Source organism: Hemiscyllium ocellatum, chromosome 22, assembly GCF_020745735.1.
Source record: "Hemiscyllium ocellatum isolate sHemOce1 chromosome 22, sHemOce1.pat.X.cur, whole genome shotgun sequence".
Classification (NCBI taxonomy): domain Eukaryota; kingdom Metazoa; phylum Chordata; class Chondrichthyes; order Orectolobiformes; family Hemiscylliidae; genus Hemiscyllium; species Hemiscyllium ocellatum.
This window is the reverse complement of record NC_083422.1, coordinates 14,887,869-14,903,845: the sequence shown is the minus strand read 5'-3', so window position 1 is coordinate 14,903,845 and position 15,977 is coordinate 14,887,869. Positions and strand designations below refer to the sequence as shown.

General features: G+C 39.9%; 1 protein-coding gene across 2 annotated transcripts in view; it reads left to right on the top strand.

The window, feature by feature from the left end:
* atad1b (ATPase family AAA domain containing 1b) overlaps nucleotides 1-15,977 on the top strand; it is a 44,616-nt gene that overhangs the window by 13,919 nt on the left and 14,720 nt on the right. For both annotated transcript variants that reach the window (XM_060841876.1, XM_060841875.1), the window contains exons 4-5: nucleotides 1,262-1,382; nucleotides 4,700-4,900. In XM_060841876.1, the coding sequence (XP_060697859.1) occupies nucleotides 1,262-1,382; nucleotides 4,700-4,900 (322 nt within the window). The remainder of the gene's footprint in view (nucleotides 1-1,261; nucleotides 1,383-4,699; nucleotides 4,901-15,977) is intronic.

Genomic DNA, 15,977 nt, shown 5'->3' with positions numbered 1-15,977 from the left:
TTGGACAGAGCAATGCTGACACCACTTCTCATACTGCATGCAGTTTTGGTAGAAAATTGTGTATGAATTGGGGATGCTTCAGAGCGGCTTTACGAGACTGATACCTGGAATGAATAGGTTATCTTTGTGAAAAAAGGTTGCACAGATTGAGTTTGTTTCCATTAGAACAGTAAGGGTGATTGATTGAAACATGTAAGATCTTACGAGATGGTCAAGAAAGAGGGCAGTCCCTCCTGTGAATGAGTCCAGAATGAGAGGAATTGCCTTTTTCACATGATGATTTTCTTTTGAGGGTTGTGCGACTTTGGAATTCTCTGCACTGTATTTGAGGCTGATAGAGGCGGGATCGTTAATTATTTTTAAGGTAGAGATAAGTAGGTTCTTGTTAGGTGAAGAATCATCAATTATCAGGATAGATGGGAATGTGGAATTTGAAACTCAAAGCAGATTAACCACGATTTTACTGAACAGAACAGAACAGGCTTGAGGTGCTGAATGGCCTATTTCTGCACCTGATTTGTGTTTTCCTATGCCTCCAATCATATGCTTGTTGAGCTTCCTTCTATAAACAGTTCATCAAAAAAATACACACCATGTGGGTTTAGTGCCAGGCAAATGTTTTATTTTTAGAATATAAAATAAATAGTGCAGCACAAATATGATTTACAATGTCATAAAGATTGTGACTTTCCAATACAGTTGGACTGCAGAAATGACATTACTCGTGCACAAAAATCACTTTATACCATTTACATTTAGGAGCCGCACAGTAACTTAGTGCCAACCATTAAGTTGATCTCTGTCATCTTAATCGTGCACTTAAAAAAAAATCTCATCTCCCTTTAGATAATAATATCCCTGAGTTGATAATGCTGCAAAGCCCTCAAAACATAGAATCACGGGGTAATTCTGTTAGAGGAACAACTGCTGTATGTTTCCACTTTGAGAAGTCACATGTGAGAAACTGCAGGTTTTATTTTTAAGGGATGTGGGTGTCACTGTAGAGGCTAGAATTTATCGTCCAACCCTAATTACCCTTGAGAATGTGCCGATTAGCAGCTTGCTTGAACCATTTCAGGCCATGTGTTGGTATGTTCTCAGTGCTATTAGAATGGGAGTTCCACAGTTTTGACCCATTCACTCTGAAATTAGATTATGCCTTTTTAAACTGATTTGAACATTATTTCATTCGTCATGTGATTGAATTTGCTGAAATTGCTTTAATCTGTCATTCAATTATGTCTTCATCTGCTTTGAGTAGGTTACTTGGGATGATGTTGCTGGCTTGGATGAAGTCATTTCAGAGCTCAAGGACACTGTGTTACTACCCATTCAGAAAAGGCACCTATTTGAAGGTTCAAGACTGCTGCAGCCTCCAAAAGGTATATGGGACTACCAGCATGACAATAAACTGGGGTGAGCATAGAGGCCACCTTTGTATTTGTACTTGAAATGCTGTGCAGCTGCGGAATTTCAAGTTGTATTGTGAACAAATGGCTGATCATCATGCCATCTCCTACACGGGCCATCTGTGACCCTGGCCATTCAGTGCCTTGCAGTTCTAATATCCAGGATGATGGCATACCTGCCAGTCACACTTTCATTGTTAAATTGGCATGGGAAGATGGTCCCTCAGGTGCTGAGCTAGCTAATTATTACTAATAATGCTTTTTGATAGGTTTGCTTGGAGAAGAAAACAGAACTTGATTTGGACTCGATGGAACATAGGAATTATTGTGGGCAGACAAGGCATACCTAGCATTGTGCTATCAGATTAAATTCATTCATGGGATGTGGATGTTGAACATTGCCAGCATTTATTGCACATTCCTAATTGTTAGATTAGATTAGATTGCATACAGTGTGGAAACAGGCCCTTCGGCCTAACAAGTCCACACCGACCCGCCGAAGCACACCCACCCAGACCCATTCCCCTACATTTACCCCTGCACCTAACACTACGGGCAATTTAGCATGGCCAATTCACCTAACCTGTACATTTTTGGGTTGTGGGAGGAAACCGGAGCACCCGGAGGAAACCCACACAGACAAGGGGCGAATGTGCAAACTTCACATAGTCAATCACCTGAGGCGGGAATGGAACCCGGGTCTCTGGTGCTGTGAGGCAGCAGTGCTAACCACTGTACCACCGTGCTGCCCAAAGATGGTGGTGAGCTGTTTTCTGAGAAGCTGCAGTATGTGTAGTTTGAGTGCACTCAATGCAATTAGGAAGGAAGTTCCAGGATTTTGACCATGTAACAGTGTAGGAATAGTCAGATAATTCCAAGTCATCATGCTTCATGCTTGGAGGGAACTTGATGGTGGTGCCCGTGTACCTGGTGCCCTTGTCGGTCAAAGTGGTAGCGGTCTCAGATTTGAAAAATATGTTGAAAGAGCCTTAATGAGTAGTTGCAGTGCACCTTGTAGATGGTGTACGTTGTTCTAAGTTAGAATTAGAATCCCCACAGTGTGGAAACTGGCCCTTCAGCCCAACAAGTTCACACTGACCCTCTGAAGAGTAATCCATCCCCCTATCGTATATTTACCTCTGACTAATAACCTACACTGTGGGCAATTTAGCATGGGCAATTCACCTAAGCTGCATGTCTTTTTGGATTATGGGAGGAAACTGGAGCACTCGAAGGAAACCCACGGGTGAGAATGTGCAAACTCCACACGGTTGCCAGAGGCTAAAGTTGAACCCATGTCCGTGGCACTGTGAGGCAATAGTGCTAGCCACTGTGCCACCCACCAGTGTGCATCAGTTGCCAAGAAAGTGAATGTTGAAGTTATTAAGTTAGTGCTAATCAAGCAGGCTGATGTGTTGGGTGGTGTTGAGCTTCCTGAATGTTGTTGGAGCTGCTCTCATCCAGGCAGAGGCAGAGTCTGAGTTCTCACTGAGTCTTTTGGGCAGTCTTTAATTCAATTAGTTTCAACTAACAGTCTTTTTTAGAAACTTTTATCAAACGCTTATTGGAAATCCATAATGGTGACATCAATGGATATTCCCTCACAAAGAAGTATTAACCTTGGATGGATTTTTAGTATAGATTCACTCGAATGATTTCTAGCATTCTAGAATCAAGCAATGGTAAGACAAAAACGGTGGTCACGTTCCCTGGAATTTAGAAACTTAAGAGGTGATTTGATCAAAGTTTTCATGGTATTAAGGGAAACTAGAGACAGCAGATTGCAAGAAACTATTTCTACTGGTTGACTAATCTAATACTAAGGTCCATTGTCTTAAAATTCAAGCCAGACCTTTTGACTCTTGTAAAGAGTGATCAAAATTTGGATGTCTCTTCTGCCAACGGCAATTGAACAGATGAATGAGGTGCAGAAGGGCCACTTTGCTCCTCAAGCCTGCTCCACTGTACAGTAAAATTGTAGCTAATATGACTGTTACTTTAATTCACATTTCATCTACCCACTAACCTTTCACCCCCTTGCTTATCAAGAATTAATCTACCTTTGTCTTAAAAATATTCAACGACTGTGCTTACTGCCTTTAGAGGATCCTGTTCAACAAAACGAACAAAAAAATCATCTCACCCTTGTTTCAAATAAGTGGCCTCTTATTTTTAAGTAGTGATTCTGAGGTCTAAACTCTCAAGGGGAAACATCCTTTCCAAATTCTCACTGTTAAGACAACTTAGAATTTTGTATGCTTTAATTGAGTCATCTCTTGCTCTTCTAAATTCCAGTGAATGGATGCCTAATAAACCTTTCCTCACCAAAAATCTGCCCATTTCCAAATATAGTATAGTAAATTTTCTCTGATCTGCTTTAAATGCACTACATCCTTCCTTAAATAATACATATAGTATTCCAGATGTGGTTTCACCAATGTCCTGTGTAACTAAAGCGTATCCTCCCTATTTTTGTACTAAATTACCTACATGATAACTAGTAACATTCTGTTAGTTTCTTAATTACTTATTCCTGCTTACTAATCTTTTGTGATTCATGACACCCAAAACCCTCTGCAGTCTGTCATCATTTAAATGATATGCTGCTTTTTATTCTTCCTACCATAATGGACAGTCTCTCACACCATAAGCTGTTTGTGGCGTCTGCCTACCCAATTAACCCTGTCTCTATCCTTTTGTAACTTCTTTGCGACCTCTTCCCAACTTAATATCCTACCTATCTTTGTGTCATTAGCAAATTTATCAGCATACCTTTGGTCCCTCCATCCAGGTAATCCAAACAAATTGTAAAACGTGGATGCCCCAGCACTGCTTCCTGTCACAAACTGCTTATTGTATCTTGCCAGCCAGAAGCTAACCCATTTATCTACTGTTTCCTGTTAGCTAGCCAATCTTACATCCATGCCTATATGCTGCCTACTACACCATAATTTATTTATTTTTTATTTTCACCCAATAAACTTTGATCCAACACCTGACCAATTGCCTTTTGGAAAACGTAAGTCTAGAAATACTGCAGCAATATGGTTAGACAGTCAAGAATATCTTGACATATTGTTCATGGTTTGGTCCAAAGTTATTCTTCTGAAAACTGCATGATTCCAGTGACCAGCTGTATGTTCTTTTTATTATATATGCACACGTCGAAACTGAGCTTAAAATATTGACTGTGTTGGTACAAAATAGAAATAGATTTTTCTTGGATTCTTCATGGTATGATGTTGTTTAAGCAATTTTCAAAAATGGCATTGATTGTGTTTCACATACAGGTGTGCTCCTATTTGGACCTCCAGGCTGTGGAAAAACACTTATTGCCAAGGCTACTGCCAAAGAAGCAGGTTGTCGGTTCATTAATCTACAGCCTTCCACTTTGACAGATAAATGGTATGGGGAATCCCAGAAACTGGCTGCAGCTGTTTTCTCATTGGCTGTCAAACTGCAACCTGCTATTGTCTTTATTGATGAAATTGGTAAGTATCTATGATGTAGGTTATAAGTATTTGTTCAGAGTCTATAATGCTAATATAGCTTTGTATGGTATATATATATATATTTAGCTACCTCTTTCATTTTCCCTCACAGTTTACACTTGCTCAGTTTTCAGTCGTCTTCAGGTCTGCTTTTGTTATTATCCTGTAAACTTAAGTTGTCCTTGAATTTTGCATCCCTACTGACTGCCTGATCCCATAAGTCTGAATGTCACCTCTGTTATATTACAGACAGTGTCTGATTGCATTCCCTTTGAATAGGACAGGATTGGTAAATATATGCTGTATTTCGTTGAAGGGAAGAGGAAACATTGAGCAATTGAAGAGTAATGGCATCAGGCAAAAATAATAATGGTGCAAATGAAGTTGGAATTATTAACACCATTCTCTAACTGACTCTGACCCAGAGCTTTGCAACTGTAATCATATCCATCTTGCAATACTATACTATTTGACGTTAGTAACTTTGATGTTGAATAAGCAGTCTCTGTCTTCCTCTTGGTTATTCTCTTATATTTTTCTTATGATGACTAATTTGTATGAAAGCTTGACTGTGACTGAGCAATTCCAGAAAGCTAGATGAGTGCATGGTTCAAGGAGAAAGAAAATGATGGGAAAAGTTATGGTGGTTGGGATGGGACTCGAGGAACATAAATGTCACTGTAGATCTAATGGGCTGAATGGCCTCTTTCTATGCTATAGATTCTTTGCAGTTCATTACAATGCTTTCAGTTGCATTTATTTCAAAGTTTTCACCAGCCACTTTTCTTTGAGCCACAAGTGCAGCATTAATCATTGCTGCTAGTTTATGCAGAATGTCTTGCAAGAAATCAATGTCTCTAAATCTTCCGATCTTCTTCATGTCACTGAATTCCGGGTTCTGGTTTGATCAGTATTCCCTCTGGTCTAGGGTAAAAGTCAGTCTTTATTCCCACTTAGTTTTCCTGATACTTTTTTCTCTAGTGGTCAGTATTTTGCCTCCTAATCTGCCCTTTGATTTTGCTATTTTTGGAATGTGATTTGTGCGTTCTACTATGATGGCTGATGCAGAATATTTATTCAACTCCTCTGCTGTTTCCTGGTTCACCATTATTATTTTGCCAGCCTCCTGCTCTAAGGGGCCAGTGTTTACTTTGCCTCTCTATTCCTCTTTATATACTTAAAGAAGCTCTTGCTGTCCGAATTGATGTTACTTGCATTTTATCCTCAATGTTTGTTTTCTTCCTCTTATTTTGCTCTCCTTTTGCTTTTGAAAGCATTCCCAGCCATCTGGTTTACCACTAATCTTTGTCACATTTTATGTTTTCTTTCTTTTGAACTTGATGGTAGCCTTAAGATCCCTAGTTAATTGTGGTTGGCTTATCCCCTTACTAAAATCCTACTTTCTCACTGATAAGCACCTTTGTTATGAGCCACAAGCTATCTCTTGAAACATCTGTTATTATTCCACGTCTGTCTTTGCTGCTAAACTCTGTTTCCATTCCACTCCAGCTAGTTCGAACCTTATTTTTTTTCGTAACTTCCCTCATCTAAGTTTATCACAGCTGTTACTGATCTAAGTTTCCAGTTCTCAAACTGAATGCTAAATTGTACTGTATTATAATCACTCTTTTCTGGGGGATCTTTTACTTTGAGATCATTTATTAAATGAATCCCATTGGATATCACCCAGATCCAAAATAAACTGATCTCTGGTTGGATCTGCAACTTTTTGTTCTCAGAAGCTGTCCTGAATATACTCTGAATTCTTTATCTGGCTTCTTCTGATCACCTGACTTTCCCAATCTATAAGAAGAACAAAGTCACCCATGATTAATGTACTCCTCTATGTACATGCCTATTTTATCTCCTGATTTATTCTCTATCCTACAGAACACTACCATTAGGGAGCCTATAGGTTACTCCTGCCTACTATCTTTACTATTTTGTTTCCCCTTCTGAGTCTATTTACTGTAGTTTTTTTTCTATATTTGTATACTCTTACCCTTCCTGTCCCACTCTGGTACCCCCTGTTATCCAAATAGCTGCCCTATAATGCTGCCAAATCCTTTTGCTTTATAAGCCACATTTCCCTACTGTAAACCCTTCCCCTATCTAATTAGTTTAAAGCCCTCTTTATTTGCCAGGACACTGGTCCCAACACAGTTCAAGTGAAGCATGTCCCATTGGGCATGCTTCCTTTCTACCTTTTCTACCCCAGTACTGATGCCAGTTCCCTATGAACTCAAATGCATTCCACCAGCATCTATTTTGTGCCATGCACTTGGCACCTTGACTTCATTTACCTTAATCCAGTTTGCTCAAGGCTCTGGTAGTTCCAGAAATTATTATCTTATGACATTCTGCCTTTCAATTTAGCTTGTAACTATTCAAATTCTTTCACTAGAATACTCTTTCTAGTCCCATCAATATCATTGATATCAGCATGGATGATGACAACTGGATCTCCACCCTCTGATTCCATGTTTTCTTCTCGTCTTGAGACATCCTTAACCCCAGCACTGGGCAAGGATTCCTGCTCATGGCTGTAGAGAATAGTATCTATCCCCTGAATTGTACTGTCCCTTACCATTAATACGTTCCTGTTTCCTCCTTCCACTTGGGTAGTTCCTTGTGCCATGGTGCTGTGGTCAGTTCACTAATCCTCATTGCAATCACTACTCTTGTCCACACAGCTTGAAATGTTTTATAAATGTTGGGATACTTGCATGGACTGAAAATCTTTCAAGTGCAAGCAGCTGGGTCCCCCATAACTGCCTCACCTTAGTCACTCCCTCCTGTTTCTGAATAGGGATCAAATTTGAATAACCTAGTCTGATCGGTGTAAAGTATCTGGATAACTTTGTCTTTCCCTGATGTGGTGCAATTTGGATTCCAGCTCCTCAACTCCGAACTGAAGTTCCTTGAGCCGCGAACACTACAGATGCATTCATTGTGGATCAACTTGGTATCCAGCAGGAACAGGTCACTCATTCTGCCATCACTATAGTGTTTACTTACTTTACAAATGAATTACACTCAATTCCCTGCTCTTTACACTTTAAAGCAAACCTGTCTCCCAAATTCCATTTTAAACCAAATTCCCAGTTCACTAAGTCAGCTTTTGTCCCACTCTGATGAAGTCTGTTTTACACTGATGGTGACCCTTCTTTTGAGCCAGGACCTTATTGAAAGGTGCAGCAGGTGGGAGGAGCCAAATTGCTGGTTTCCTACCTTTTTAAAGTTTATTTTTTATATGCATTATCAGGCTACTGGATGGGTTTTGCATATTGCATTTGGCATATTGGTAAATGAATGCTTCATTGCTGTGACTTATAATAGTTTGATTTTTGTTGCTGATGTAATAGAATTAGCAATAACAATTTCAGTTTGAGGATTGCTACCCACTGGTCAGCTTTTTTTTTGTTAGTATTGATAATCTGTGCCTATATTTTCTTGCTGTTTAGTACATATTTCAATGTCTCGCTACTTATTTATGCCATCTGTTTTAGAAATTATATGCACTTTTTTCGAACACCAGATGTTCAGAGCTATCCTTGCAACTTAACATTGTTTTTGGCAACTTACACAAGGAGTTATGAATTAATCCTGGAATGAATAATGCAACATCTTTGTCTCACCCAACACTTGTACTGACAGAACAAGATAATGATCACTAGATAATTTGGCTCAAATCCATCGAGCCGACTAGAATTTGGTGTGTGATCATTTGGTAATTTGAATCAAATGCCATTTTGTGATCAATGAGGCATAGATATTGTTTGCAGGCAGGTGACATTTAGTTCTTTTTACTTTTTATATAACAGATTTGTTCTTCAGTGATCTCTATTCAAATGAAGGGTCTCAGTCAGGCAAATAATTGCATGACACAAACTCCTATCATTCGGTGATTGCTGCAGAAAAGTGCACTGCAGAAGATTGTGACGTTTGAGCCCAGCTTCATGTTCAAGACTAGTTATATTTAGCTTGTCAATCTTGCATCATCCATGTAAGTGACAACAGTTTAGCATAATGTTATTACTTCAGTTTGAGCTCCTTCCCAAACAATTTGTGGAAGCAGAATGAGTATTTTCTGAACTGAAGTCCACATTCTTACATTTGTTGTTGAATTTGGGTTTCACAAATAAGGTGATTCAAGATGCATTACTCACTGAAAAGTATGCCTGATGCTTATCAGACGATTGTATGCAGGCTAAAACTAGAGTGGCAAGACAGGAACCTAAGTCAGAGAGTAAGAATAAGCAAGAGGAAGATGGAAATAAAAAAGTAGAGTAGAAAGTGAAAGGCAGAGAAGTGAGTGCAAGAAACAAACACTGCTTCAGTCCAAAGAATAGAGCGATAATGTCAAAAAATCTGGAAACACTACATGCACAGGGCATTCACTATTAATTTGCTGACTAACAGTGTAAAAAGGTATGTGATGTGAAAACGATTACAGAGTTATGTCTGCAGGTTAACCAAGAGTCAACATCCAAGGGCATTCAATATTTCAGGAGAACAGAAAAGAAAGAAAAGAATGTGGCTTGGCATTATTTGTGTAAGTTGAAATCCATGGAGGAGGAAGGCAATTGGCACAGAATTTCACAGTGTGCAATGAGTTTGGATGGCCCTAAGAATCAAGAAATGGTGGAAAATATGTGAATTGTCTACAGATGTCCTAACAGCAGGAGTAAGGCTTAGAATCAAAGTTGAGGTAGCACAGTCTGAAACTAGGATGTAGAATAGAGTGGGAAGAAACTGCAAAAACATAAGGGATGAGTTGGGTGTGATGGACTGAATAACTCCATTAAAAGACATGACGGTAGATAGGCAACTGTGTCACTAAGCTTTTACAAGGTTATGTTGTCTTTGACTTTTTCCAGAGAGGTTCTAAATGACCCAAGGTTCCAACATAACTGAAGTTTGAAAGGTTCATTGGGGCCCTTTTGTTTCTACCTAACAGATAATGCTTCAGGCTGAAAGCTTTCAAGCCTTTTTTTTAAAAAACCTGGTATAATAAAGGAGTTGGAGCTAGCTCTCTAGATATGCAGGTCAGTTCAGTTTGGGGTTAGTTGAGTTAGGGTCACAGTTGGAACTGGATGCTCTCCCCTTTCCTGTGCCTTTCTGACTCCGTAACCTGTAGTTTTTTGTGTCATCTTTAGTCTTTGTGCTAAGGGGTTTGTTGATTGGGATTGTTGCAAGTATTTTGAAACCGCATCAATAAATTGGGATAGCCTGTTGGGTTCAGGTTTTGGTTAGTGGTGTTTCATTTTGTGATTTTGTGCATAAATTCTGTTTGTTTAAAACTCAGCAGTTTAACCAGCTAATTCACTCTGGGAATATCCACTATATACTTACCTGATACAAATAGCAAAGTTACGGCCTGGACTACCCGTTTAAAAATGTTTTGAGTGGCTGGAGCTGGTCCATAACAACTGGTAAAATTTAGAGTGCGTGCCTGCATTGTAACAGTTACACATTCTTTTTTGGGTGAAAGTAGACTTGCAGTCATAACAAAGAAAATAAGTTGGGATCATACTACATCCAAGTTGCTATATATTTAAAAAAAAGCAAACTTGGGCTGGGCGCAGTTTAGAATTCAGCAAAGGAGATCCAAGAGATATGGAAGTACACTTGCAGGGAACATAAAAGATAACAGTAAGAGCTGCTACAAATATGTAAATTAAAACATATTAGTCCAAATAAATGCAGGTTCCTTGTCGTCTGAAACAAAAGAATTAATATTGATGAGCAATGAAATGACAAAATAATCAAACAAATACTTTAGTTCTACCATCACAAAAGAAGACACAAATAACTTCTCACAAATGTTAGGGAAGCGAGGGTCTGTTGGGAAGAAGGAATTGAATAAGACTAGTGAAAAACTGTTGAAAAAGTAATGGTACTGAAAGCTGATAAGACTTGGTTATCTAATTGCAAGGTACTAAAGGAGGTGGCTGTGGAAACAGTTGGATGGGTTGGTTGATGCATTCCAAAATTATGTAGGTCCCGAAGGGTTCTGGCAGATCGGTGTATAGCAAGTATAACCTCACTACTTTTTAAAAAAAAAAGGAAGGAGGGAAATAACTGAGAATTGCAGACAAGTTAGCCTAACATCATTAGCAGAAAAATTGCTGGAGTTGGTTATAAAGGATGTGTTACCAAATCACTTAAATGCCAACAGGATTAGACTAAGTCAGCATGGAATAATCAATAAGGCATTCTGTTTGATAAGCCTAGTGAAGTTTTTTTTTGTTGATGTCACTATTTGAATAGATAAAGGATAATTGGTGGATGTGGTGTATTTGAATTTTTGAAAAAGCTCCATTAAAAGGTTATTGTGAAATCAAAGTATGTGGATTTGGCAATAATATACTGGCATGGATTGGTAGGTGATTAACAGATAGCAAATAGACAAGTTAGATAACAGGTATCAGTGCTTGTCCCCCAGCTGTTTACCATATGTATCAATGATTTGGGTGAAGGAATTAAATGTAATATCTCTAAGTTTGCTGATGACACAATTATGTAGGATTATATCTGATGAGAAAGATGTCGAGACATTCCAGGATGATTTAGCTAAGTTGATTGAGTAGACAATTACATGGCAGATACGGTGTACTGTAGAGGAAATGTGAAGTTGTTTACATGTTGATAGAAAAGTAGCATAGAAGAGAATCATTTAAATGGTGATAGATTTGGAAATATTAATATATAAAGGAATCTGAGTATCCTTGTGCACCAGTTACTAAAACTACCACAAGCTGTTAGGAAAGCAAATACAGGATATCCTCGATTATCCAAGTGACATGAGCAGGGAGTATTTTGTTTGGATAACTGAATGTTCGGGTAACACAGTTTACCTAAGCATTGAGACCATGAGACCTTGTTCAGATAATCCAAATTTTGGATAATCTAGGTTGCCCTATACTATGTTGGCTTTTATTGTAAGAGGGTTTTAGAAGGAAGCAAGGAAATCTGACTGCAGCTGTACAGAACATCAGTGAGACTACAGTGCAGTTTTGGTCTCCTTATATGATAAGACGTACTCGTCATAGGAGTGCAGTGAAGATTTGTTAAATGCAGAAAAATTGAATAGACTGGGTCTATAATAAGGCGAAAGTGAGTACTGTTGATGCTGGAGATCAGAGTGAAGATTAGAGTGGTGCTGGAAAAGCGCAGCATGTCAGGGAGCATCAGAAGAGCAGGAAAATTGACGTTTCAGGCAAAGGCCTGATGAAGGGCTTTTGCCTGAAATGTCGATTTTCCTGATCTGCGGATGCTGCCTGACCTGCTGTGCTTTTTCAGCATCACTCTAATCTTGGGTCTATAATAACTAGAGTTTGGCAAAACGAGAGCATGTATTAATGAAGCACCTAAAAATCTGACACAGCTGGCCAGACTGGATAACAAGATGCTGATCACTTTGGTTGGGAGGTCCAAAACAAATGTTCAAAGTCTGAGAAAAAATGATAGGCCATTTCAAACTGAGATGAAGTGAAATTTCTTCCCTGAAGATTGTAAACCTGTGGACTTCTCTACTACAGAATAGTGTTGAGGCCAAGTCGCTAAATACATTTAAGAAAAAATTACTAGAGAGTATGGTTATCAGGGTACACAGAGAATGGGAATATGGTGTTGAGATTGAGGATCAGTTATGGTCATGCTGAATAGCAGAGCAGGAATAATTGGCCAGATAGTCTCTATCTGCTCTTTTTTTTCCTGTTTGCAGCTGATTGATTTTAGTTATAGGTTAAATGCAAGACATCTGAAAGACCATAGCAAGGTATGTAAAAAGATTGATACAATTGTGGGAAATGTAGAAGCACCGCTTTTGGTAACAAATGGCAAGGATCCAGAATGAAAATGTTGTGAAGGCAGGTTCAAAGGAAATTAGATGATTTTCTGCAGAGAGAGATTTTGTTAATTAGCCTGTCAGACATGTTTTGTTACATCTTGAGAAAGGTAGGGATGACATCACAGCACAATAAGAGCCATCGAATGCACTCAAGTGAGGTAGGAGTTGAATGTCCAATCTGCTGATTTGTTATCTGATGCATTAAGAAACTGGTAGTACTATGTGGGGATAGACATGAATGTGGGATAAGCTGTTTTGCTTTTGCAGAAAGCTGGCATCAGCATGATGTGCTTGCTTTAAGCATTCTTATGTTTATATGTTCCTTTAGTTTGGTCATTTCTTCTCACCTCGAAGAATTGATGCTCCCATATGAGAAATTGGTTATGCTGTTCTAGTCCAATCTTCAATGTTTAAAAAGTGGACAAAGGTATAGAGTCATAGAGATGTACAGCACAGAAACAGATTCTTCAGTCCAACCTGTCCACGCTGACCAGATAGCCCAACCCAGTCTAGTCCCACCTGCCAGCACCCGGCCCATATCCCTCCAAACCCTTCCTATTCATATACCCATCCAGATGCCTTTTAAATGTTGCAATTGTACCAGCCTCCACCACTTGCTCTGGCAGCTCATTCCCTACACATACTACCCTGTGCATAAAAAAAAAAGTTGCCTCTTAGGTCTCTTTTACATCTTTCCCCTCTTACCCTAAACCAATGCCCTCTAGTTCTGGACTCCCCGACCCCAGGGAAAATACTTCGTCTATTTATTCTAATCATGCCCCTCATGATTTTATAAATCTCTATAAGGTCATCCATCAGCCTCTGACACTCCAGGGAAAACAGCCCAAGCCTCTTCAACCTCTCCCTGTAGCTTAAATCCTCCAGCCCTGGTAACATCCTTGTTAATCTATTCTGCACCCTTTCAAATTTCACAACACCTTTCCATTAGGAAGGAGATCAGAATTGCACGCAGTATTCCAATAAGTGGCCTAACCAATGTCCTGTACAGCCGCAACATGACCTCCCAACTCCTGTAGTCAATACTTTGACGAATAAAGGAATATATACCAAACGCTGCCTTCATTATCCTATCTACATGCGCCTCCACTTTCAAGGAGCTATGAACCTGCACTCCAAGGTCTCTTTGTTCAGCAACACTCACTAGGATCTTACCATTAAGTGTATAAATCCTGCTAAGATTTGCTTTCCCAAAATGCAGCACCTCGCATTTATCTGAATTAAACTCCATCTGCTACTTCTCAGCCCATTGGCCCATCTGGTCCAGATCCTGTTGTAATCTGAGGTAACCCTATTCGCTGTCACTACACCTCCAATTTTGGTGTCATCTGCAAACTTACTAATCATACCTTTTTTTGCTCCCATACAAATCATTTATATAAATGATGAAAAGTAGTGGACCCAGCACCGATCCTTGTGGCACTCTACTGGTCACAGGCTTCCAGTCTGAAAAACAACCCTCCACCGTCACCCTCTGTCTTCTACCTTTGAGCCAGTTCTGTATCCAAATGGCTAGTCCTCCCTGTATTCCATGAGGTCTAACCTTGCTAACCAGTCTCCCATGGGGAACCTTGTGAAATGCCATGCTGAAATCACATCCACCGCTCTGCCCTCATCAATCCTCTTTGTTACTTCTTCAAAAAAACTCAATCACGTTTGTGAGACATGATTTCCCACGCATAAAGCCTTGTTGACTATCCCTAATCAGTCCTTGCCTTTCCAAATACATGTAAATCCTGTCCCTCAGGATTCCCTCCAACAACTTGCCCACCACCACCATCATGCTCACTGGTCTATAGTTCCCTGGCTTGTCCTTACCACCCTTCTTAAACAGTGGCACCATGTTAGCTAGCGTCCAGTCTTCCAGCACCTCACCTGTGATTGTTGATGATACAAATATCTCAGTAAGAGGCCCAGCAATCACTTCCCTAGCTTCCCACAGAGTTCTAGGGTACACCTGATCAGGTCCTGGGGATTTATCCACTTTTATGCGTTTCCTCCTCTGTAATATGGACATTTTTCAAGGTGTCACCATCTATTTCCCTACATTCTATATCTTCCATGTCATTTTCCACAGTAAATACTAATGCTAAATACTCGTTTCGGATCTCCCCCATCTCCTGTGGCAACACACAAAGGCCGCCTTGCTGATCTTTGAGGGGCCCTATGCTCTTTGAGTAAAAAGTGAGGTCTGCAGATGCTGGAGATCAGAGCTGAAAATGTGTTGCTGATTAAAGCACAGCAGGTTAGGCAGCATCCAAGGAACAGGAAATTTGACGTTTTGGGCCAGAGCCTGATGAAGGGCTCTGGCCCGAAACGTCGAATTTCCTGTTCCTTGGATGCTGCCTAACCTGCTGTGCTTTAACCAGCAACACATTTTCAGCAGGGGCCCTATTCTCTCCCTAGTTACCCTTTTGTCCTTGATGTATTTGTATAAACCCTTTGGATTCTCATTAACTCTATTTGCCAAAGCTATCTCATGTCCCATTTTTTTGCCCTCCTGATTTCCCTCTTAAGTATATTCTTTCTGCCTTTATAGTCTTCTGAGGATTCACTCGATCTATCCTGTCTATACCTGACATATGGTTCCTTCTTTTTCTTAACCAAACCCTCAATTTCTTTAGTCATCCAGCATTCACTGTACCTACCAGCTGTTCCTTTTACTCTAACAGGAATATACTTTCTCTAGATTCACGTTATCTCATTTCTGAAGGCTTCCCATTTTACAGCTGACCCTATACCTGTGAACATCTGCGCCCAATCAGCTTTTGAAAGTTCTTGCCTAATACTGTCAAAATTGGCCTTACTCCAATTTAGAACTTTAATTTTTAGATCTGGTCTATCCTTTTCCATCACTATTTAAAAGCTAATAGAATTATGGTCGCTGGCCCCAAAGTGCTCCCCCACTGACACCTCAGCCCCCTGCCCTGCCTTATTTCCCAAGAGTAGGTCAAGTTTTGCACCTTCTCTAGTAGGTATATCCCCAAACTGAATCAGAAAATGTTCTTGTGCACGCTTAACAAACTCATCTAAACCCTTAACACTGTGGCAGTCCCAGTGTATGTTTGGAAAGTTAAAATCCCCTAAAATGGGTGGCACGGTGGCACAATGATTAGCACTGCTGTCTCACAGCGCCAGAGACCCAGATTCAGTTCCCACCTCGGGCAACTGTCTATGTGGAGTTTACACATTCTCCCCGAGTCT